Consider the following 25,150-nt stretch of genomic DNA (forward strand, 5'->3'; position numbering starts at 1 on the left):
TTCTCCTGGGGAAGGGCCATGGTGGGACCAGGCTTATCGCTGCATCTCATACTTCAGGGTCAGGAGATGGAAGATGCTCTGGGATCGTTGTTCCTACTGATGAAGCTCTACCTACCACCAGTGCAGGGAAGCACCCGGGACTGCACTGGGCACAGCTCCAGCCCCTCACCGCTCACTGCTGGACTCATGCTCCTGCTCCAACGCGTTTTTCAGCTGTGGGATCCCACTGAGCTCCTCTGGCCAGGGCAAGGCCCTCGAGTCCTGGAGCTTGAATTAGGGGTCAGGGAGCTGCTCATGCTGCCCTGGCACCTGCAGCCCCTGACAGGCTCCTGTGGGTCACTGGAGCAAAGCCCCAGAGCTCCGCCATGACACAGGCACAAGGCACTGTCAGCATCTCCTATGGGAGGTTCTCCCACCTCCAGGCACTGTCCTCAACGCAGGTGCCCGGCAGCGCCCGGCTCCAGCCGGGAACAGCTTCAAAGCTGGCACTGATGTGTCCCTGCTGAGCGAGGGGCATCTCCGAAGGCAAATGCATCCACAGCAAAGAGGGGCCACAGGGGCACCCGCTTCCATCCCCCAGTGCTCCCAGGCAAGAGGACGCTGGGCAGGCAGGGGCAGGCAGGAGGAGGGGATGCAGGTGAAGAAGGAACCCAAGGTGGAGGCTGAGCAACCATGGGGAACACGGGGGACGCCGAGACTCCTGCATGCAGCCGCAGCCAGCCCAGGCCGTGCAGGGGGAGGGCAGCGCTGATCATGGTGCAGGTGCCTGACACCAACATGGAGCAGCAGAGGGGCATCGGCCCGGGCCCGGGCGGCAGCGGTGGTGCGGGGCAGCCTCATCCTCCTTGGCCCTGCCCCTAGCAGCTGTGGAAGATGCGGATGCGCTGGGCGATGTCCCTGCGGCACAGGGGACAAGTGAGCAGCCGCTCGCAGCAGCTCTGGCAGCAGCAGACGTGGCCGCAGGGCAGGAAAATCATCTGGGTCTGGAGGAGAGATAGAGGAGAGGACATGGAGAGCGGTGCTGTACCATAACGCTCCTCCCAGCACTGCTGTGCTCCAGCACAGGAGGGGATGGGGTCACCCGGGGCTGTCACAGCAGGGGAGGCAGAGCCCTGCACCCCTATCTCCAGTGATGGGGCTGTGCCACCAGTGCAGAGGGTCTGAGGGAGGGACAGGGGTCAGGGCTGAACCGAGCAGCCCCATGAATGCTTCCCATGGTTGATCCATGGACAGAGCAGCACAGGAGCTCAGCAAGGCCCTTCCCAAGCCCACAAGGAGCCCGGCCCTGCCCTGCCTTCCTCCCCATGGTGATGCCTGAGCCCGGCTGTGCCAGGGAGCTGAGGGACCATTGCCCAGGGCGATGGGGCTGCCGCTCGCACTCTACCCCTGCTCCAGCACCACGCGTGTGCGGGGTCTCACCTCCTGCTCCATGCAGACAACGCATTCCGACCTCTTCTCATCCCACTGCAGCAGCGGAGCCGTCGGGACCACAGGGCTCGGAGGCTCCTCACGGGGAGCGCTGGGTTCTGGGGCTGCAGGGACCTCAGTGTCCTCCGTCCTCAGCAGCTCTGCAACCACCGGCAGGAGGTCTGAGCACCAGGATTGCTGCCCACCTCCCACCCACCCGATGGGCATCGGCGTGGCTGCAAGAAGATGGGTGCCCAGGGACCCAAGAAATAGGGAAGTCGATGGGAACAGCTTGACACTGCAGCCCACGTTCCGCACAGCAGCTCCCCAGAGGGAGGCATCTGGCCCCACAGATTCCCTCCCTCAAGGCTCAGGTGCCTGCTGTAAGTGTAAAACGCATCGCGAAGCCAGACAGACAGGAACTGGTGGTACCTGGGATGGTCTTGGCCACAGCCAGGATCTCCTGAGCCCGCTGGAGGATGGCGCGCTGCAGGCTGGCCTCTGCCACACCGATCTGCGGTGCAAGAAGGGGGCTCTCAGCTCTCGCAGGGGACAGGACGCTTGTGGCCCCAAGGGGACACGGCAAACACTTGGCAAGACCCCGCCATGCCAAGGGAAGCGCCTCCATCGGGGGTGAAAGCGGAGAAGGGAATTCCCCCGGTGCCATTCCTGCTACAAGGAGCATCTGAAGGATGCTGGAGGGCAGAGCCCAGGCTCAGCTCGCCCCAGTGCTCTGCAGAGCTGCGGCTCCCCGGGATGGCTCGGAGCAGCTCTGGACCTCCCTTTGCTGGAGGTGACACCGGGAGCGTGACCACGGCCTCCGGCCGGACCTGCCCTGGGCAGCACCACGGGCACTGCGCACAGCGAGGGCCGGCGGGGTCGGGGTCACCCCGCTCCATGGACCCGCTGCCTCGTACCTTCTCCAGGTCGCTGGCACTCATGGTGCTGAGGGCTCGCAAGGACACCCGGTGGTGGGCAAAGACGGGCACGTAGTGCTCAGCAGACAGCTCTGTCAGCAGGGTCACCAGCGGCCGCTCCAAGCCCTCCTCCTGCACACACAAGCCCCAGATGTGGCCCTGAGCACAGGCAGCGGTACAGGCAGCGGGACAGGCAGCGTGCTCAGCCCTGCCCTCTGCCCTGCTCAGAGCATTCTGCACCCCAGGAGACACAGCTCTAAAGACCCGGCAGGGCTCTGGCCGGAGGTATTTTATGAGCACAGCTCAAAACGTGTTTTGGGAAGACTGAAACACTGCTGATGGCTGCAGCAGCCCCAGCATTGCCAGCTCCAGCTGATAACACAGCATGGGTAGAGCTCGGCTCCATCTTTGTGGCTGGATTTGACCAGCACAGACTCCTGGCTCAGTCTGTTAGGCAGGGATGGACAGGAGCTGCTGCACTCAGATGGGCTGGCAAGGGAATTTGGATAAGGAACAAAAGACCCTGTCTGGGAGGCACAGGGAGCCCCCCGCTCCTGGCAAGCAGTTTGACAATGAGGTGATGGAGGTGATGGCTCCTCACAGACCAGGCAGCCCCATAGCCTCCAGTACACAGCACTGGGAGAGGGCTGCTGGGCACCCTGCTCAGGGCATGGTGGGCAAAGCCCCAGCTGCTGCTCGGCCTCTGAGAGGGGTCTGTGCCCTGCTCCCTGCCCTGGCTGAGCCCACGGCTGCAGCAGGACAGAGCACAGCTGCAGGGGCAGCAGTGACGGAGCAGTGACCTGGAGTTTCAGCGAGAGCGGCTTCTGGTTCAGCAGGCGCTGGTACTGGATCAGCCAGTAGTTCTCCTGCTGGGTTTCGCTCTTTGCCTCCATTTCCAGCTGCAAAACAAACTCATTCATTGCACAGCCCGAGGGAACATTGCAGGGGTGTTCAGGGATGCTTGAGGAGGATGTGAGGGAGGGGAAACCAACAGCCTGGGCCATGCAGGGCAAGCTCAGAACACTGCAATGGGCACAGCTGGGGTAACATGGGCACTTCTGGCCTTCTGCAGCCTGGTCCCACTTCGGCCCCAGCAGCCAGCCCAGGGCTGTGCATCCCCTCTGCTCGCTATCCCGGGCACCGCAGCCCGGCCTCCTGAAGCTCAGCAGGGGCTGGAGGTCTCTGCTATACAAGACCTCACGTGGGGCACTTGTGGCATTGTGCTTATTCCCCCTCCCCAGCTCCCTTTCCCAGGGGGCTCTGATGACAGCAGTGCCTCACACTGCAAGAGCTTCCATTAGCACTCTCTGAGGTTCAATTACCCTGGGGAGTAAACCCTCAGAGCCCCCTTTATTCCCATGCTGACCCCTAGGCCCTTGCCCTGCAGCCAGCCCATGCACTCCCTCATTACAGCACCTAATCCAGAGCCTTCGTTACCAGTATCTGCTGCAGCTCTTCCTCCCTTTGCTTCTTCTCCTTGAGCAGCTGCTGCAGCAGGTAGCCAAGAGCTTGGCGTTGCTCTGTGATCACCCCCTGCAACAGAAGGACTCTGGCATCCACATCTCCTCATTCCCAGCACAGCACCCACCATACCCAGCACAGACACAGCAGAGGTGGCAGCCTGAGCTCCACGTCCCTCAGCCCTGGAGCAGAGAGCCCCAGTCCTCTCCTAGGAACTGGCACAGCAGAGCCGAGCTGAGCCCATTCCTTTGGGTCCTGCACTGACCACTGCTCATGGTCCAGCCCCCAGCACACCCCAGGCAGCCCAGGACCTGCAGCAGCTCCCACCTCCATCACAAGTTCAGTCAATGGCATTGCAAGTGTTTGTGGTTCCCCTCCTTAACTGAGAAAGACCACCTGGAACTAGGTCTAGAGCCTGCAGGCATGTAGGACAGGTAAGGCAGCAACCTCCTCATGCCCTTGGGGAGCTTGCTTTCATTGGGGTCTCACACCAAGCCCCGTGGGTGCCAGGCAAGGTAAATCAGCACTGAGCCACTCCGCTGGGAGATGAGAGGGGAATTGTCTCAGGAACATCCATGGGGCATCTCTGCATGGATCAGCCCCAGCTGAAGCAGGCAGCACCCAGGAGGCTCCGGCGAACCTCGAGATGTGCTCTGCTGCCCACCCGCACTGCAGCACCCCCAAGTCCCTCCCTAGACCTGGCAATAGACCTGAGCAAGCAGGTCCCTTGCTCAGGGGGCCTTTGGCTCTTCCTGCTCTTCAGAGGTTAAAGAAGTTCCTCACCAAAGCCCCTGTGCTCTGGGCAGGAAGCATCCCTCCACTGCAGGGGGTATGGGGCAGCTCTGCAGAAAAGCTTCCGCTGCTCTGGGGGCACTGCCCCTGCACTGGGGGCTCAGTCACTGCGGGGAACCCTCGGGCTGGAGACCACCGAAGAGCAGGGGAGAGCCAGAGAGATGAAGGTGTCCGTGCCTTGTTTCTCAGCATCCACTGCTGAAGTTGCAACCGCCCCATGCTGCCCGCTGGGCTGCAGGGGGGTACCAGGGCAGATCCCCTGCACTGGAGCTCCTGTGGTCACCCCAGTTCAGCGCCATCTGCCTGAGGTTCCTTGGTCTTCCCTGCACAAACTTCGGGCTGTCCCCCATCACCAGACCCCCCAGCACTGCAGCATTAGATGGAGGAGCTGCGTGAATTAAGGTAGCAGAACCCAAATCCTGCTCTCCCAGGAGCCCAGCCCAGGGCTCAGAGGCAGTCCTGTCTGAAGCCAGCATCCACCAACCCGCTCTGTGCACCACGTGTGGAAAGTCCATGCTGTTTGCTACTGATCTGGGGCTGACTGAAGAGGTGACCTGACCTGGCAAATAGCACACACGGGACAACTGATGCAAAGGTGCAGTAACAGAATTTAAAGCCAAGCCGCTTAAGCCAAACTTGATATTCTTCAATGTGTGGCTGCTGATGGAGTCAGCCCCTTGAATGGTGGGATGGTGGGGCAAGAGCCTGGAGACAGGGCTTAGGAATGAAGGGGAAAGCTGACAGCCATCACTGGTGGGTGTTTAGGACCAAAGCACAACACAGCAGTGTGAGAACATGCGATGCACAGCAGGCGGTGTTCCTGGGACAGCCAACAACTGCATCCCAAAATCCTTCCCCGCCCAGCAAACCTGGATCTGCCCCTGCTTTGTCCCTGCCCTGAAATGCACTGAGATGAGGAGCAGCAGTGATGTTCCCACAACAAAGAGGGGTTTGTGGTGTCCTGGGGGTAAGTCCCCTCCTGACTGAGCAGAAAACCATCTGGAGCAGAAGCAGGAAGTGGAGCTTTTGCGATCCCAGAGCAGGGGGAGGGTGGGGGCAGCCCCAGAGCCCTACATACCTGCAGCGTCTCTGTGTCCAGTTCTTGCCTCCTTAACTCCAGCTGTGTCAGCTGCAATAACTCTGTTTCTATTAATTTAATCTAAACAGAAGATGAAACATTTTTTACTGACATTTGAAATGACTTCCATTGATGCTCTAAGACAAGGTCTAACTGCTGCCAGTGGAGGGACAGCACTGCAGAGCCACCCCGACGTCTGGGGAAACTGCTAATGCCCTTCCATGATGCATGCTCGTAGGGCCACTCTTTGGTTGTTGCCTGAAGAGCTGTGTCCCTGCTCTCTACTTGTCTCTCTAAACACCTGTTCAGGTCTAGAAGCACGCTGCAATCAGTTTGTTCAGCCAACCCTTTAGCAGCCACTCTGGAAAGCAGCAACTGATGGTCAAAGCCCTGGCACCACTGCTCAAACTGCAGCTTAGCTGGGGCATGGTCCTGCTTTCCAGATGCTCCAGCAAACCCCATAACGATCAGTGCTCTTTCAGGTGGGGCAACCCAGACACAGAGAGGTGAAGTGAGTTGCCAAGATCCCAGAGCAAAGCCAAGATGAGAGCCCAGCTCACCCATCTGCCAGGCCAGCTACATCCCCAGGCCATGCTGCTCAAAGGTGCCATGACCGTGGAAGTCCAGCTGACACCAAGGCTCTGCAGCAGGTGGTACCCAGGGCTCCTGCCTGCTCACAGCCCATGCAGGGTGCTGGGGGATGGCTGGATTTCAATAGTAAAAGGTCCAGCCATGGCAGCAAGGCACAAACTCCTCTTCTTTACAAATGTGAGCAAACTGCAGGCTCTTATTGATGGACATGAGCAATGGAGAATTGGTAGATTCAGATCCTGGATTGTTTATGTGCAACCCATAGGCTTCTAGGATTGGTCACTGAGTGACTCAGTGTAACCAAGCTCTTAAGCTCATCCACCAAATCCTGATGTGAGACTTTTCTGTTAGTGTAGATGAGGAGAGGAAAGATTCCGGAGCACTGTGTCAGAAACCAGCCCCCATCTTCCTGCATCAACCACCGCAACTTTCTCCACCAGCTTTTGCTCTTCCCCCCAACTATTGCATTGCACCTTCTGCAGAATGGACCTCAGAAAGGCAGGCTGGGAATGGGAAAGAAAAGGTGAACTTATGGCTGAAGGTGCAGTTCTGATGCGCTAGATGGAGATGCAGTGAACTCATGTGGAAACAGCAGCCCTGCCAAGTGCACAACCTGAAGGAAATCACAGTTGCAATTGCAGGTCACCCCACAGAGCCAGTGCAGGTCTGTCCTCTAGTGACAACTCTCCAGCACTTCATCCACACTAGTGCTGAGATGATTGAAGCAATGGCAATTCCACTACTTCCACGAATCTGCACTGAGCTGGGAGACTGCAGTTTAACCAACACTGCCTGAGGCTTTGGTACGGAGCTCTCAGCAATACAAGAGCTCTTCGCTGCCTCCAGACCCCACTCTGTGCTCACAGTGCCTTGATCCTCCTCAGAAGAGTCTCATCGAATGATGTATGAGCTGAGCTGCTCTTTGCTGTTGACCCACCTGGTTCCGGATCTGCCTGTGCATAAGATCCTTCTTCACCTGGAGAGCTTCAAAGGCAGCTTTCTGCATCTCAATCTAAGGGACAGGCAAAATCCTGCTTAGTGAGGTTGCTGATGCAGCTGCAAACAGGCTACGAGACTCTGGTGCCTCGCAATGACTCAGGTACAAGCATCTGAACAGTGCTTACCCTAGGCAACAGTGCCCTGACTACAGCATGCCTCGGACCCCGGAGTCCCAAAAGGTAAAACCCCACTTCACAGACAGACACAGAGCTTACATTCATGCTCTCCATCACACATCTGGAATGCTCTGGCTCAAGCCCACCTCTCACTTTCAGCAGCACTGAGCCCCAAGGCTGTGCAATAGGACAGGGCTGCCCAGCACTGAAAAATGAGCTGCAGAGGTCTTGGGTTCAGAAAGAGCAGAGGCTTTGAAAATGCCCCATCCCACCCAGGAAACCTGCCAGAAAGACAGGAGTTCTGCCTCAACATCCTCGCTACTGATCACAGAGCAGTTTCGCTTCTCCTGGTCTATGCCTTCGCCTTCTTAAAAAATGAATGCATTTTCCCAAGGCAATTTGTGAGAATAAGAGGTTCACGAGGTTCAGCACAGTGTTAAATAAAATCACTCCTGCATCAGCCCTGCACAGCCACTGCTGCTCCTGTGATCCACTCCCAACCCTGCTTCCACAAGCAGCTGCTTTCCCTGACCCCTCCCTTTGCCTACCTGCTGCAAGATCTGACTGACAGCTTTGTTCTGATCCAGCTGCTGCCAAGCCAGGATTTGCTGGAACTTCTGATCCATCTCAGCCAGGCTGCAAGAAGATGGATTTGCCATGGAGCTACTGCTGGGGCTGAGACTCTTGATGCAAACAAGAGGAAAAGCAAACAAGGAATCCAGGAATGGGGAAATGTGTTACTGGACAAGGGGGACGAGCCCTGGCACTGCACAGCTGAAGACCGACAGATTCCAAACCTCCTTCCCTACAACCAGACCAAACCTGCAACACGGAGCCAGGCAGAGCAGTTGCGCTGCTGCCTGCATGTGCACAGCTTGAGGCCCAAACCAGGGCTGCTGCTGCCCCAACAAGCTGCTGGGTTGGCATTCTGTACTGCAAAGGGTGTGCTGATGATGGAGACCCAGACAACATGGCCAGCCATGTACTGCCTGCACTTGCAGGCAGGACAGTGCCTGCCCACTCCTCTGTTGGGCAGGTCACAGGCACACAATGTTGGTTCTGTTCGGCTCTTTCTTACCTCTTGTAAATAGAGCAGGCCAGAACTCTGTACCTGCAGCAATGCAACAAGTCCTATAGATGGACTAACAGCATCCTTGAGACAACGGTGGGAGGTAGGAAAGGAATCCTGTGCTGGAGCTGGACCCTGAACTGGCTAACAAATCAGGAAAACCAGTCTAATTTCATCTCCATATTCAGCAGAATGTGTAAAGTCAAATAAACAGTGTAAAAAAGTGATAGTTCATCAAAGGTACGATGAACAGGCAGATGCTTGCGATCAGAATTTGGTTCATTTAACCAAGTTTGATAGTTTCTTTAAATTGCAGTGCCATCTGCTCTCACCACTGTCCTGCTGTACTCCAGTGGCTGCAGGACTTCCTGGGTGTGTGTCTATATGGGAATTACTCCAGGGACTGCTGGAAAGAAAGGGATTTACGGCAGTACCACCAGCCCCAGCCACCTCTCCCTGTACCTGGAGCAGGCCTGGTTGACAAGGTCTTGCCGACGAGACTCGTTGGTCATTTGGATGAGCTTGTTCTTGTAGCTCTCGGCCAGCATTTGTTGCATGGCAGCTGGGGGACAGAAAGGTTGTCAGTCTGCATCGAAGAGAGTGTCTAGAACAGGCTACACCTGCAGATAACAGTGACTTCCTCTCATTTCCAGCCTGTCCTCGCTTTTTCCTTTTCATTCCCTTCAGAGCAGACTCATTCAGCTGCAAGAATCACAGCTATCTTGGGGGAAATCAGCTGAGCAAACTCTGCTCTGCCTGTGCTGGCACCTCTTCAGTGCCTGGAGGAACCCAGTCACTGCTCTACCGAAGCTCAGATGGCTGCAGCTCTGCCTGTCCCACTGCGAGTAACCCATCCTCAGGGTGACAACACACACACACACACTGCTTCCCTTGCAACCCCAACGATCATCACCCGTGTGGTCACCACAAGCAGCAAAGGCTCCCTAGGACCATCCACCTCCTGCCTCATGAACTTCATCAGTTAACACGTGTTGGGTACCTTGGAAATATGAAGCACTTTGTGTGCTTATATCCAGCCTCACAAACTCCTTGTGTGAAAAGCAGTAGGGCCTGTAGGGCCAGGCCAAGGGGAATGGCTTTAACCTGCCAGAGGGGAGACTGAGATGAGCTCTTAGGCAGAAGCTCTTCCCTGTGAGGGTGCTGAGGCGCTGGCACAGGGTGCCCAGAGGAGCTGTGGCTGCCCCATCCCTGGCAGTGTTCAAGGCCAGGTTGGACACAGGGGCTTGGAGCAAGCTGCTCCAGTGGAAGGGGTCCCTGCCCGTGGCAGGGGTTGGAGCTGGGTGAGCTCTAAGGTCCCTTCCAACACAAACCATTCTATGAGTCTGTGACGCATGAGCACAGCCTGCACCTCACGAACCAGCAGTGAGCTGAAGCGGAAGCAAGGGATCAGCTATGGTACATGTGCAGTGCTACCCCCCACAGCTCCACCCCACTGCACCAAGCAACACAGCAAGAATGTGTGTGTGACACAGCATCTTCCATGTCACCTATTCAGGACATCTCCAGGGGAACCAGGTCTCTCTTGCACCTTACCACCCCAAAGAGCTATTTGGACGTACCAGCCACTTCCTTTCTGCGTAGTTGCTCTGTCTCCTCCTGTGTTATTGCCATCAGCTGTTCCATCCTTATTCTGTTGAACAAACAAGAACAATTCAGCCACCTCTTCAAACAAGTATCTCACTTCTCCACTCACCCACCTCAGAGCCTAAGGGCTGCTCAGATTCACCCTGTCAGTGGCCCAGGAAAGCCACGTGCTCATCAGAGACACAAAAGTCTCCATGATTTCTTGGGGAGGAACCTCTTAAGTCTATGGGAGACAACATAAATTTTGCTCAAAACCATGGGGACAATTGCTTCTTAGACTGGAATGCTGATCCTTCTGAGAGACAGTCAATGTGCATCCACTCCCACCAACACCACGCTGGTCCCTTGTTTCACCTTCCTTTTTTTTAAGGCTTGCGGAGCACTTTAAAGCTGACCTAACTGAGCAGTGCCAGTGAAAGCAGCAGCCTGGCCTCCATCCCCACCTCCCCTGCCCTTGCCCTAGCACAAACGCACTCAACCCCACTGACCAGATCAGGAACTGGTGTGACTGGAAAACTATCAGACATACGAAGGGACTATTTTCAGTCAGGTCAGTGTCCCCATCCAGTTTACTGTGTCACAACACAGTTCTGAGTGTTCAGAGCATTGGCTGAATGGCAGCAATGCTTCCAACGCATCCCTCTCAGCCTGCACACACTACCCTCCATAAATGCCTTGCTTTCCAACAAAATGTAGGATTCCTTGATAGTGGAATACAGGGTTTCGTTCCTAAAATCCTTAGCTAGGACATTCACAGATGAAAAAGAGGTAAATTCACCATCCCATTGGGTTTGCCAAACTGGGCAAGCCCAGACACATCTAGTCCAGTGTCCTGCCTCCAACAGCTACCAGAACCAGCTGCAGGTATGAGATGAACTTCTCCTGACTTACGGTGGATTCAGGCATGGCTCTGAAAGGAAGGTCCCAGAACCACTTCCCAGCTTCTCTCCCCTTTTGTAGAAGAGCCTATTCAAAGGAGACTCACCTCTCATTCTCCAAGGATTTCAGAATGTCTGAACTTTGCTTTTGTCTAAAAAAGAAGAGGAAACAAGAGGTTTCCATCAAGCTGAGCAGGACATCCTACTCCCCCAGGGCAGACAATGACTTTGCTTCTTATGTGCAGAAGAGCAGCTTTAGGCAGACTGGTAACCTTGTGTCTGCAGCAGAGCTAGGCACATCAAATACGCACCCTCCATGAGGAATTCTGGCTTTTTCCAGTGCTGCAAAACTCCAACAGCACACATATGTGTGAAACACTTTTTAATGTGTCAGATTCCACTTCTTTTAAATGGGACTTTGGCAGTTCAGCTCCTGCAGACACCGGTTGTGACCAGCCCGGTAACACTCACAGAGAGCAAAAGGAGCTGCTCAGAATGGAACACAGCAACACGAGCCCCCGAGGAACAGAGATGACTGTAAAACCCCTGGGACCCCACCTCTGGTTGTCCTCCAGCAGCTTCTGGATACGGCCGGCAATGCCCTGCTCTGCCTGCTTCAACTGCTGCAGCAGCTTCAGGCGCTCCTCCTCGAGGTAGCGCTGGTGCTTGGTCAGACCCTCCTCCAGCCTCATCTGGTCCTAAAGCAAAGGAGAAGCAAAGGAGGACACGGTCAGTTTGGGAAAGGCAGTGTCCTGTATGGAGCCTGCCCAGAGGAGACCAACCTCTCTCACTGTCTGCAGTATCTCGTCCTTCTGACTGTTGAGCTGCTGGACCAGCAGAGCCTGTTCTCTCTGCCCCTTGCTCAGGCGCCGCTCAAATTCCAGCTTCTCCTGCATTTTCTGCTCCTGAGAGGAATAAGAAGAAAGATGAACACCAGAGCTCAACAGTTGCTGGCTCTGCTCCTTCCCATGCAAGAACCAATTCTGGCAGAACTGTAAACCAAGGCACAGTGATCCCCTTGGTGACAAGGAAGCCAGCCCAATGGCAGACAGGAGCTTGACTAGGGAATGGAAACGTCCTCTCCTTTGGAACCCAAAATCTGTGAAGCAGAAGCTGCTGCTCTCTTTATGACAGTCTCCAAACTCCCCACTGCTCACTTCCTAGTCACGAAGCCAAAGTCACTGCGCATCAACCCACACAACAAACAGCCAATGCAGAGGGAGGGCCCATATTAAGGCTGTGTTCAATCCCAGATGGAGAGGGGACTCCCTTGTCTGAGGACAACAGAGCGAAGGAGGCAGCCAGCTGTGAGCAGCTCTAACCAAAGGGAAAGGTGAATGCATTGACACGAACATCTCACTCTTTCGAAGTATGCCTTGCACAGGGGGAGAGACAGAGACAGTGAAATAAAAAGAGCAAACTAAAAATGCAGCCAGGTGAAAGGAATGGAGGGCAGGAACAAGGAGTGTTAGGAGACAGCAGGAATGGTGGCAGTCTTAGCCAAAGGGGTGCGGTAGGACTTCGACTGCAGCTCATGGGCTCTGTGTGCCAGACAAGTCCATCACAGATTGCCCCATGTCTCCTGCAGCAAGGAGTGAGCAGCTCTGGGGGGTTTCTACAAGAACTGAGTTCTCAAACATTCACTTTTGCTTGAAAAAACAGATAAAGGGATGGAAAACAAGAAGCAGAAGCTGACCGATGCTGCAGACAAAGCATCTGCAGGCTCATCATACCTTCCTCTTCTCATAATCCAAGAACTTGTTCTGAAAATAAGCAGTATCAGCAGACATTTACTCTCAAGAGCAATTTATTGTAGATATTATTAGCCCACATTGTATCTTCCCCTAAGTGATCAAAGACATCAGCCAAAGGCACAAGAAAATTAACACAGGCACAAAGTCCAGTCCTTCCCTTCTCCAGGGACAAAGAAATCTAGTCTGTACTTGCCAAGGAATTAGTAGAGCTTATCACAGTTGTACACCTACCCTCACCCTTCCCAGGGAGAGCTGAACACATCAAGCACTTGGCTGGGAACCACAAGGCTCTTCCCCCCAAAATACACGTGTCACCATGCTGCACACACTGTGTCCCACTGTCACCCCTGTCCCTTACTGTGTCACTGCCTTCAAGGACAGACGTTCTTTGCAATGTGTCTTCCAGGAGCCTGCAGTGGTAACCCCATCCCCAGCTCTCAGAAGGATGAGCCACCCATGCCCACAGTGCTATGCCTGGTTCTGGGCACTGATGCCCTCTTAATCCCAAACGACTCACCTCATGGCAGGGAAGGTAATGAGGGATGATGTGCTAAATGCTGTGAGATCCACTGATGGAGCAGAGAGACAACTCCAAGCCCCTTTCACATGACCTCACACTCAGTGGAGCCTCACCTGCCACTCGCCCTCCTCCTCCAGGTACTTATGCACTGCCCTGTCCACCCCATCCACAGCTGTTCCTCCTCCATCACTCTCCAGGGCAGGGAGCGGGTACTGAGCTGGGGGGTAGTACGCAATTCCACATTCTGGAAGTCATCAGACACAAAACAAGAACATTCGGTGCTTACAGACCTTGGCAGCACGGCTGGTGTGTGAGACTGCTTCCAACTGTGCTTCTCCCCACACACAGATGAGTCTCCAGAAAAGCTCCTTTAGCTCAGGCAGGCTTAGGAACAAGAAGCTCTGAGACAGTGCCACCCCTTCCCACCAAGGAGATGATCAAAGCTGCTCAGATTGAAACTCTGCCCTCACACAGGTACAGGCATGTTGACTTCTGCAGGGCTGTGAATGCTCCTGCCCACACCACACTAAGTTCTGACTGTCCTTTTCTTTCAGGGATTAGCCCAAGCTCTGGCGAGGCTCCGCCTCTGCATAAAACCTACCAAACCTTCCTGTCTGCACTAAACACAGTGATTACAGGCTCACAGGATAACATCTTTGTCCTCTTGAGTCTTCCATCTGGTTTTCACCTTTCTCTAACAACCTGTCAGCCTGCAGGCCCCTGGTCCTTCCTCATACAAAATGAGGGTAGGAGGGACCTCAAGCAACTCCTGAGTCTATCTCGTTGTCCCAAGGCAGCTGTATCTGGGCAATGCCTAATCCTCCCACTGGAGAAAACAACCCCATGGGAGATGCAATGACTTGTTCCAGTCACTTGGGCAGTCCCTGACCCGGTTATTCTGATGTCTTAACAAAGCCATTATCAATTTCAGTGTGACAGTGAGAAGGAAGCCTCAAACAAGGGCTCCTGTTTTGCTGTTTGCCAGCAAAGACACAGAACTCAGGGACCAGCCTGCCAGGCATGCAGAGAGTCAGGAACCACCCCAAGCAGAGCCAATGCGACGTTTGTCCTTCATAAATACACTTTCTGAACATGCCACAGCACCACAGCACCCAGCCAGAGCACAGAGCAGTCCCCAAGTGCTCACTGCCATCCTCAGACTCTCCTTGCTTACCTTTGCAGAGGAACTGCTGAATGGACTCTGTACCTGCACTGCAAATGTCAGGTGATGGGTAGATCATGGAAGAGGCATCCAGGGTCAGCGTCTCCAAAGAGAGAACACACAGAGCTCCAGGTTATCCTGATGGATCAGCCAGGGTGCCACTGCAGTTATCCTTGCAGCTCTCCAGAATTTCACTCATGGAGTGAAAACTTCACATTACCCTAAATCCTGACATAAATATGAGGTTGTATTGCCTTTCTGCTGGGTGTTTTGACACCTTTCAGAGGTCATTCCACCATCCCTTATTTGGGAGCTTCTGAGCTGCCACTTCAGTGGAACATTCCCCTCATGCAGATGTGCCTACCTCGTGTTTAAGTACAAGCAGGCACAGCACTTCTCAGTGTGCTGGAGCCCTTCAGCATGATGCATGGAAGGCATGGTGATACAAAGGGCACAGAGAGAAGTACCATAAAGAATGAGCAGAAGGACAGCTTGCTGTTTTGTCCTGCTGTGGCCACCAAGAGAACCTAATGCTGCCTCCTGTAGAGAAGGGCATAGCAGGAAGGCCTAGAAAGGAACCACTTTATCAAACACAGCAGGGCAAGCTGAACAGGTCCCTCACCTCAGAGACTGCCCATAAGATAAATGAAGCCTAATGTTGTGTGTTTGAGGCCAGAGAGCATTTGTTTCCATCCTCTGTGCTGATGGCAGAGTCAGCCCTGTTGTCTAAGGTCTAAACCATTTAGTATTGACAAGTTTGGCAGCCAGAAGGTAACACATCCATTAGACCCCTGATGCTTGTCCCATTTTGACTGTGCATTCCAGGGAGCCAGAAGCCCATGGGGGCTGACAGTGAGTCAGGGATCTGTCACAGCAACGGAGGCAAAATCCTCATTGGAAATATCCCATCTGCTCATTTAGAGTCAGCTTTGGTGCAAGGGGGCTGAGTCCACCTGAGCCCACAAGCACAATCTGTGCTCTCAGAGACAGCCCTGGCAGGTAACTGCTTGAGGTTCACTCCCTGTGGACTCCTTCTGTACAATTAAACCACGGCAAAAAGTGATCAGGACAGACCAAAGAAGGGAGGGCGCACAAAAGCTCTCTGGGACCCCATGAACCGCCTATGTTGCAACTTGTTACAACTGCCAAACCCTAAAAATTCACTTTCTATGCTGAATTTGTTATCATTCTGAGCAAGAGGGAAGGGGAGCAGCAGAGGGAGCAGCCTGGGGAGGGGAGCAGCTGGGCTGGGTGCCTACCTCCAGTGTGCGGATGTGCGCCAGCCCCCGCGGCAGCTCCACAACCACGTTCCCACTGATGTCCAGGGCGCGCAGGCTCCGCAGGCTGCTCACAGTCCCAGGCAGGTCCCTCAGCTTGTTACCTTGGGAGACACAAAACCCACCTGGTACCATGGAACCTTTCCAAAGCCTGACCCAGCACTTCACCTCCTGGAACACCAAACCATAACCATACACGTCTCATTTTCTACACTCTACTGCAGGCTGAGGGAGGACTCCAAAGGCTGCCATTGCCCACCAAGACACCTGGGAGTCAAGATCTACTTGCACACAGTGCCCGCGCACAGGTCCAGCAATGTGAGGCACATTTTGCCGTCTCGCTGCTGCCGGCTGGATCTGTGCTCTTTATCAGGAGAATGTTTGTAACAGAACCATAGAATGGTTTGGGTCAGAAAAGACCTTAAGATCACCCAGTTCCAATCCCCTGCCATGGACTCTTCTTCCCTTTGTTATAAGTATCAGAGACGGAGAAAGGGGGCTGAGTGCGGGACTGCATATCTAAGGGTCAGAGGCCAGGTGCTGCAGACAGGCACGGCAATGAACTGAGCTGCACTTCCAAGTTCCTCACCTGCCATGTACTTCCCTGTTTCAGCAGCAGCTCCCTGTAACAGTCTCCTTTTCCTCCCCATATTTATATCGACCAAGTTTGACCCATTTTGGGCCTAGATGATTTCTCCTGCCTTGACATCTATTTGAATTGAAATATTTCTTGTCTTCTTCCTCAGCACCGTTTGGTGCTTGCACAGGTTGAAAGGAGTAACTACCAATGCAGCTCAACATGACCCAGACCATTAAACAGTGTTTTGCCCAGAGCACCAGCAAGAAGCATGAGCCATACCTTTCACATTGAGCATCTGGAGCTGGGCAAGGTCTCCTATAGATTGTGGAAGACATTTTAGAAGATTCCTTTCGAGATTTAGAACCTAAGGTATCAATAGAACAGACTTTAAAGATCCTTTATACAAGTCTTAGGTCTTCTACACATTTACGTTGCTGGGATTACTTCCAGGCCCACAAGGACAACTTGAAATTAGGTTTAGACAGTACTTCCTGGGTTAAACAGAAAGTTTATCCCAGTTTATGGGATAAACCCAGTTTATCCATCTTTTCCAGAAGCCATGGATACAGGGTACACCTGGCTACCACATGCAGTGAGAAACCCTACTCCCAACCCACAGCATCAGTAGGTGCTGAGCCCAGAGGCAGGAACTGGGAAGCAGTGTCCTCTCCTCCAGGGCAGCGCAGGAAGCAGTGGCTGAACCCAGCGCTGCACCCCGAGCAGAGGGGACCCTCAGCATGCACTGCAACACGCTGCACTCCCCATGTTATCACACCAGGGAGAATGTAAAACCAGATTATCTGGGGAAATCCACAGGGCTGGAAGCTGCTGCTCTGCTTGGCAGTGCGAGCCACGTGGACTGAGCCCTTGCACTGAGCTGGGACTACATAACTCAGCGTGACCGCTCTTCTCCAGCTCTTCTCCTGCTCTCCCTTTCCAATAAGCCAGTTCAACAATGTCAGTCAAGTCAATGAGATAGATCTGACAATATCAGCGCCATCATTGAAGCTATGATTAATTATAAAACAAATAGCACATCCTTGCTGTCCTGTAACACTTGGGATGCAGCCACAAATCCGTTACCTGAAGAGATGCCAGCTGACCGATATCAGCAGGAAGCGATGCCAGCTGGTTGTCATGCAGGTCCAGAACCTGGAAGAGTGGGTGATATCACCAAATCAGGCTGGGAAAAGAAGTCGTGGTGCGAGGACAAAAGGTCATGAGTTACCTAGCAAAGACAATTACTTCCCTTCCAATGGGGCATTGAAAAGTGGCTTAAGTTTTCAAGGAGGACTTGATTCTTGAAGGCCTCTGGAAAACTGAAGCCTCTATAGATGGATGAACTGGGGAGAGCACTGACACCAAAGGAGCTGCTCCAGAAAACTGGATGAGCCAACTGGGTAAATCATCTCCATAGAGCCAGCCTGGCAGAGAAAGACATTTTCCGCAGGAGCAGTGAGCTGAGCTGCTCCATGGAAGCTGAACTGCTCCAACAGCATGAGGAGAGAACAGGATTGTGCCTGGAGACCTCCCTCCATGGGGAGACATGAGCAGCTGGAATAACTCTGCCCCTTGTGCAACCACAGCATGAGGGTGGTGGAGCTGAGAGCTGTGTGACAGCCATGGCCCCATCACACACCGTCACCCACCACCGGTTTCATTCCCATTCAAATGACCCACCAGTGCAGAAGAGAGATGAATCTACCCCATAACACACTCAGCTCTGACTGAGCACCACCAGGAGAGGCTGCTGAGGGGGAAGTGTGGGATTGTGAACAGGATAAATGAGTCCTGGGACTGATTCTGATCTTACACAAACCGCTCAGTGACCGGTATCTGTCCACCAGGGAGGTGGACCTGGGAAAGGCAGGTTTCACACCTTGGCACGGATTCTTGGCAAAGCAGTCAGACAGAAGGAATTCATTTGGGCCAGTGGGTTTTAATGCAGCTAGAACACAAGGGAAATGGATTAACTGCAGATTAACTGTTCAGAATCACATCTACCTTCACAGTCACGAGACTCAAGAGGCTGCAGGACTTTGGAACTAAAGATGTCAGGTTATTTGTATGAACAATCAGCGCCTGAGGAGGAAAAATCCCATTGAAACATGAACACAAGAGGCACTCCTATCTAGAACAAGCACATCTGTTGAGATCTGATTGTGGAGGCTGTATAAGAGCTCAACTATCTTCTTCATTAGCATATAAAATATTAAAATAGCAAATGGATTATCACAGAAGGTCAGACATTTGCCATAAGATCTAAACAAGAGCCTAGTTCCTTACATGGCAAATATCATTAGATAGGCTAAGGTAGAAACAATATTAGAACAGGGTGCTCAGAGAAGCTGTGGCTGCCCCATCCCTGGCAGTGTTCAAGGCCAGGTTGGACACAGGGGCTTGGAGCAAGCTGCTCCAGTGGAAGGGGTCCCTGCCCGTGGCAGGGGTTGGAGCTGGATGAGCTTTGAGGTCTCTTCCAACCCAAACCATGCTGGGATTCTGAGATCTTTTATCACAGGAGTTAGCTCTAAAGCAGACAGACAGGATTAGTTCCTACCCAAAGTGCTCTCTATGTATTATCATACAAGTGGCCAAATTCATTACAAGCAAACTTCTGCAGCAAGACATAAACAGACCCATAGAGTCATTTCAAACACAACAGTAATACTCAAGCATAATAATGGAATTTGCTAATAAGCTCTAATTGCAACATTACCTTTTTCTGCAAGACTTTACAAGTTGCAAAGGCCCCATAAGGAACCTAAAAACAATTAAAGAACAGTGATGTCAGGCTTCTCACGATACTGCCTTTGTAAGCACTTCTACAGCATCCACCTGCAAAGTGTGAATACGTAATGAAAACAAGTGACACTTCAAATGACTGGCCCAGTCTTGGCCCAGGATGCCAGGACTTCTTGGTTAGGTTCCACGTAAACAGTCTGCAGCAGCTCAACACACTCAGAGTTGGGCACAGCACAGACTGAGGGCTAGGCAGGGGTTCAAGTCCTGCAATGGTTTAATATTCACTGTGCTGATGACTCAAGAGTCCAGGCATATTTTCAGTTACTCACATACAAATGTACTCAATGGTTCTGCAACCTCAGCAGACACACTGGGGGCTCAATGAGCAATGGGCAGGACTGAGTGTCCTCGAGTGCTGCAGTGGAGGGGCAGACAGAAGGGATATGCCAGCAAATCCAGCCCTGCCAGGCGAGGCTGAGCCCTGTGACCTGCTCTGCAGCATGGGTCCCGCACAAACTCTTGTCCAGAGTTAATTTTAAGCCCAAACTGATGGATCAGTTTATTTATTGAAACAACAAAGGCTAAAAAGAAACAGCAAGACAGAGTTTTGTGGTACCAACCCAAACAGAGCCGCTGGGGATGCACAACCAGCTATGGCTATGAATAGAGCTGGCTCAGAGCATCCTGTCTGCCACCCTCTTACCCAGCCAGCCTGGCCCGCAAACTGTTCCACAGAGCTCACAAACCAACACACAAGATGCTGTTGGCTTCTGATCTTGGAGCAAAACATCCCAAAGTCTCAGCCAAGCCATTTCTTCCTGCACAGCAGACAGCTATCCTCCCCAGCATGGTCCTAAACCTCTCCCCAAAGAGCAGTGCAGTATCTTTGAGCTTGCTTGGCAGAAGGTCACAGACACCAACATTTTAGCAACACAAGACAATGATAAAAACTGCAAGTGAAACAGAAACAGGCTTCTGCTTACCAGGATTGCCTGGCTGCTAGGAGGAAGAGCTGTGTCTCCTTTGCAAGCCTGGCAGTCTGTCACTGACTGCTCACGCTCCAGCACACAGCTTGTTTCTAATTTAGCTGGCTGCCACAAAAGCAGCCAAGCTGGAAGTGAGATTTCCACCCCCAGGCAGCAGCCTGGAACCAGGATTTTCACTTGTACAGGAAAATAACCGCAGGTGGCAGACTTTGGAGCTTTGAGATCAGAAACAGCCTTTGGCAAACAAATTCCCTTATGACTAGCAAAACTAGGCCATGAGGTCCTGCACCAGGGTCTTACCAAGGTACTGGTGGAGGGTGTGACACCACCCAGTCCTTCCCATCCTGTCAAATGAAAAAGGAACCCCAGGACAGAAATCTTGTGGAAGCATCAGGTAAGAGAGGCAATTCCTCCCCACAAATGGGGGGAAAAAGCCTCCACTTGAAAGCCAGAGCTCAGCAGACACAGGAAGAAGTGGACCCATTTCTGCCTCAAGGCTCACAGCCATGATACTAAATCTGACAGTTGGTAACAAGAAGCAGACAGAGGAATCAGCCTCTAACACTGTGTGAGTGGGAGCCAACACTGGAAGCTGTAGAGAACCCACCTCTGAGAGCTCACATTTGGATATGTCCAGAGTGTCACCAGCACCCGCTTCTTTTGCCTGAAGAGAGAAGATGCCGACCCAGAGGATTAGACCATGCAGGAATACATGACCCCTTGCTGCACACTGCCTAAAGTACTCACCGTCCCTCCCTGGAACATGCAATCCCAGCTCTCTGCCACAGCTCCATAACTCAATGACAACACTAAAAGCAGACAGTGCTGCTTCAGCAAGCAAAAGCAGCCAGGAAAGCAAACTGCAGAGAAAGCCTTTCAGTGCAACAAATGCATTTCTGCACAAAGAGCCAAAGCACATCCTAATTTGAGCTGCAAAGATACATAAAGCAAATGCTGGGTTCTCAAGTGCTTCGTGGGAGCAGCAGCAGAGCCACCCCAGCCTGTGAAGAGCCTGCTGTGTCCCTGGCTCATCTCACCCAGCACAGCAACCTTCAGCTGAGCTGTACACAGAACCCAAGCTCATGTTGCCTTTCTGCTGCCATGGGACCTGCAGAGCAGCTCTGCTGTGCAAGAAGGACCAAGGACTCACTGCTTCTGTACAGAAGTGCATTTCCATGTTCAAATCAACCACAGCCATTATTTTCTTAAAGGTAATAAAAGGCAATGAAACCTGCTTGTGTCACTGCCTCTGTTAAGTCTTCAGAACCCAACATCCTGGCCTTAAACTGAGCACATTGCAATACAGAACTAACTCTAGAATGGACAGATTAAGCTGTCCCTCCCCAGCCCCACAGGCACTGAACAGAAACCCTCCAACTGAATAAATTCAGTAAAAGTGGTTTCATTACTGGTACAGAATGAAGCCTTCCTTAACAAAACACCTTCCAGACATCCAACACACATCATTTTGTCACTTCTAGAATGCAGGTGCCTCTGGGGTAGAGCACAGAGATCTCCTGTGCCAGCACCAGTCCACAGCTCCTAGAGCACAGCAGCGAGGTAAGTCAGAAGATTGCTTTCAGAAAGGCAACTTTGAACCTGTGGCTGCTGCAGGACAGGCAGTTCTGGTGACCTCACTGGCATGACAGCAACCTGCTGAGGATCCACCCCAGAGCATCCTGGCTAAATCCCAGTGCAGGAAAACAAACAGCAACATCCAACAAGTTCATCTTCCAAGTGACAGGAAGAAAAGATATCAACTGAGAAGCAAAAGAGGGGCACAAGGAAAGCCAGGTGTGGTGGGAAAGGGGATGTTATGGGTTCCTCCGTAGGAAAAGTGTAGTGGGAGAGCTGTAAGAGTGAAAGGGCACAGAGGAGAAAGGGGTGATAAGGTCCCATATGCAGGCTGGCAGGAGGTGGGTGGTTGAGGACATTACATGGAACCACAGAGGCAGAGAGGAATGGAAGCAGCACAAAGAGGACCTGTGGATGAGAGGGCAAAGGGAGACAGGGAAAGCAGGAATTCTCTGATGTGCATTAGGAAGGTGACCTGCTGTCTCAGTGAGATCAGTAACAGGATTACTGGTAACACAGGGGAGGTACCAAGTCACGGGGCATCCAGGAGCAGCCACAGAACAGCCATTGCTTACCAGGCACATTTGGTATTCAAGGCGCTTCCGAGCATCATCGCTGGGTTTCTTCTTACGGAAGAAAAGAGGCATCTTCAGTCTGGACTAGAGCTGTGCCTCAGTGGCACAAACCATCAGCATGCAGAAGGGCAGAGGGCTCCTGGAGTACGCGTCTGCTGGGGAGCCCAGGCTACACAACTGTGCTCTAATGTGGGGGGGGTGGAAGGAAAAACACAAACATCACTGTCTCAGCAACTGTTGTTGTTCAATCCTGTTCTGTGACTTGATCAAACAGGCAGATCCCAGCACTCCTCCACGGCAGAGGTGTTAATATGAGCTGTTACAGCATTGCTGTGCCTGAGATGGGTTGATTGTCTTGGCCAAACTGCACAAGATCAACTAAGTCAAGCTGGAGCATGTACAGAGACAGGCTTTTGAATGATCAGGAAAACACAGGGTGCACTCTAGGATAGCAACTAAAAAAGCTGTATAAGATTAAGCACCAAGAACAAACCCCAAACTACTTAAATCTGAAGTCAATTCTGGCAAATAACAAGCAATTGTAAAATCTTCTAGAACAAAGTTAGGCTACAAGTAAGAAAAACTCTTAAGAGCAGCACAGCTGCTTCCCCTTCCAGGGCAGGGGGGAATAAACAGGACCTCAGTGTGCTTCAAAATACAGGGAACCTGATGTGCAAGGAACCTGACGTGCAGCAGAGCCTCTCATGGCACATCACAGCATCCATCCCAGTCGCTCCCAGGGATGTCACGGGGACCCCAGGCAGGCACAAGAATTGGGGTGCCAGAGCTAAACTTGGCTTCTCAGCTTTAGGGGTTGTCCCAGGTTAACAGAGCACTTGGTTCATTTGCTTGCCAGGCAGCAGCAGTCTCACACAGGAATACCTACTCCATTTTAGTCACACAGCGAGATGAAAAGATTCTGCTTAAACACCTCATAGCTTAAAGTCATTTTATAATGACCTGAGTCAGCTTTATAAAGCCAAATCAATTTCCAATAGTTAATACTTTGGACAAGGGCCTGTAAGGACAGGCCAAGGGGAATGGCTTTAACCTGCCAGAGGGGAGACTGAGATGAGCTCTTAGGCAGAAGCTCTTCCCTGTGAGGGTGCTGAGGCGCTGGCCCAGGGTGCCCAGAGAAGCTGTGGCTGCCCCATCCCTGGCAGTGTTCAAGGTCAGGTTGGACACAGGGGCTTGGAGCAAGCTGCTCCAGTGGAAGGGGTCCCTGCCCGTGGCAGGGGTTGGAGCTGGGTGATCTCTAAGGTTCCTTCCAACACAAACCAGGCTGGGATCCAGTGAATAACTGCCTGTAGAGCTAAAGGAACCCAACTTCAGAAAAACTCTGACTACAAACCAGAGCCGATCGCTGCTGCCTCAGCCATGTGCCAGGACGTGTTCTCTGCCCTCCCAGGCACTCGGATATCTTTGCCCACACCATGTCTGCAGGTCAGACTGACACACACCATCCTGTGTTCACAGGGCAGCCAGACTGTCCCAGAACAGGGGTTTGGGTTTTCCGGGTCACTGGAGAGGACTGAGAGCTGGAGAATGTGTTTCTGTTAATTCAGCCTGACTGAGTGCAATGACAGCAGCTGATGCAAGGGTAAAGGGAAGAGGAATTGAAGCAGAGAGAGAGGGAAGAATGGATGGCAGCAAGATCCTTGCTGGCATCAGGACTGCAGGTGGGTGAAGGGGTGACAGAAACCTGCCAGCTCTGATGCAGCAGGGGAGAAAAAGGGAGTCTGTTGGCAGGTTTTGAGGAGAGGGCAGAAAGCTAAGGCTGGGCAAGAAATGGGGACACCAGCTGGTAATGAAATGGGTACCAGTTGGGATGCTGGGAAAAGAGAGGTGGGGACCAGCTGAGCAATAAAATTAAAGAGAAAACTGGGCTGACCTGAGGCTATATGAGAGCTAGGGGCAAAAACCAGCAATGCAGAAAGAGTCAGCCAGGGATAAGGCTGGGATAAGCTGGGAGAAGAGCAGAAGTGTAACAGTGAGCCCAAAAGAGGGAGACTTGAACTGTTCGGGCAAGAACAGAGTTTATTTTCTCTGGGAAACACGCTCAGGAGCACAGCAATGGAGCTGTGAGCCAGGGTCTGGATGTGAGCAGGGCTCCTGCAGAGGTGCTGCTTAGTCATGAAGGACAGAACTGTCCCTAGCCGTCTCTGCAGGCCTGGCTCACTGACAGCAAGGTTACGGAGCCCTGCAGCCAAACACGCACGGGAACAAGGCTCAGGAAGGAGAAGGAAACGAACAGCAGCTTTGTAACTTACTCTCCCACAGCACGTTTGCTTTCTTGGCTGGAGCTGTCACACCAGTCCAACCACCCCCTGTGATAAACAGGCTCTGCCTGATCCTGCCACAGACCTCCCCTGGCAATGCCTGAAACAAATCTCTCCACCAGCTCCAGCTCTGCCTCTCGGTCCTTTCTTTCCCTTCTTGTCACTGTTCTCTTCTCCTGTCTCAGCATTCCCTGCAGTGTCCCCCTCCCAGGTTCCGCACAGCTCCCAAAGGCTCTTTCGCCGTCCTCCTTTTTTACTCTTTTATCCGCTAGAACGGAGCCGGGCTGTGCCTGCGGCCCCGCCACCGGAGCGGGCACCAGCGATGAGCCGAGGCAGCGCATCCTCGGGATCCGCCGGCTCCGCTCGCCCCTGCGGAGGCAGCAGCACCGGGTGCCCGGTGCCCGCCCCTCTGAGCAACCCGGATGCCGCCTGAGGGATCTCGCCCCCACACGGAGCCGGGGACGCTCGGGGGACGCAGCAGCCACCGCAGCCCGGCCCCGCACGTATCGAGGCCCCGCACGTACAAAGGCCCCAGGGCCGCTCCCCACCCCCCCCCCCCCCCCCCCCCCATTCGGCCCGGCCCTGCTCACCGCTGCCCGCCGCCATGATGCCACACCGCCGCGGTCACATGACACCACGAGGACCATAGAGAACGCGCCCAAAGCACCTCACTCCAAACCCAGAGTCCCGCTCAGCGTCGCACCGTGCTCGTGCGCCCCCAAGCGGCAAGGCTGCCCGGCCCCGCTCACTGCCCGCCCCTGTACCTCGAACTCTCGCGAGATCTAGG

At 53.4% G+C, this 25,150-nt stretch overlaps 1 protein-coding gene across 11 annotated transcripts; it reads right to left on the bottom strand.

Moving 5' to 3' along the window:
• Window positions 1-10: 10 nt before the first annotated feature.
• Window positions 11-25,054, bottom strand: LRSAM1 (leucine rich repeat and sterile alpha motif containing 1). Of its 11 annotated transcripts, none has more exons than XM_080630940.1 (24): window positions 24,954-25,054; window positions 22,085-22,268; window positions 20,542-20,598; window positions 18,923-18,967; window positions 18,211-18,288; window positions 17,290-17,358; window positions 16,486-16,570; window positions 15,609-15,730; window positions 14,362-14,452; window positions 13,301-13,431; window positions 11,696-11,818; window positions 11,472-11,611; window positions 11,021-11,065; window positions 10,011-10,081; window positions 8,893-8,992; window positions 7,910-7,997; window positions 7,184-7,258; window positions 5,656-5,736; window positions 3,762-3,857; window positions 3,125-3,223; window positions 2,325-2,456; window positions 1,840-1,921; window positions 1,420-1,568; window positions 11-983 (listed from the first exon to the last, which is right to left on the bottom strand). In XM_080630940.1, the coding sequence occupies exons 2-24, from the start codon at window positions 22,154-22,156 to the stop codon at window positions 858-860; spliced, it is 2,157 nt and encodes a 718-aa protein (XP_080487066.1). In that variant the 5' UTR covers window positions 22,157-22,268; window positions 24,954-25,054; the 3' UTR covers window positions 11-857. The 11 variants fall into 11 exon arrangements, with proteins under 11 accessions (XP_080487066.1, XP_080487063.1, XP_080487065.1 ...); XM_080630937.1 differs by having other exon boundaries at window positions 1,420-1,643; XM_080630939.1 differs by lacking the exon at window positions 24,954-25,054 and adding an exon at window positions 12,647-12,676 and having other exon boundaries at window positions 22,085-22,168.
• Window positions 25,055-25,150: the final 96 nt, after the last annotated feature.

This window comes from Psittacula echo (genome assembly GCF_963264785.1).
Source record: "Psittacula echo genome assembly, chromosome: 16".
In the NCBI taxonomy this organism is placed as follows: Eukaryota; Metazoa; Chordata; class Aves; order Psittaciformes; family Psittacidae; genus Psittacula; species Psittacula echo.

What these genes read in the sequence shown, in the direction of transcription:
- LRSAM1 (XM_080630937.1), bottom strand. Translation starts at nt 22,156, where the DNA reads ATGCCTCTTTTCTTCCGTAAGAAGAAACCCAGCGATGATGCTCGGAAG. An exon ending in AGGAGGAGGGCGAGTGGCAG is followed by an intron (nt 11,819 to 13,300) that starts GTGAGGCTCCAC and finishes TATTCCTCTCAG; the next exon opens with GAGCAGAAAATGCAGGAGAA. An exon ending in GTGCCAGCGACCTGGAGAAG is followed by an intron (nt 1,922 to 2,324) that starts GTACGAGGCAGC and finishes CTTGCACCGCAG; the next exon opens with ATCGGTGTGGCAGAGGCCAG.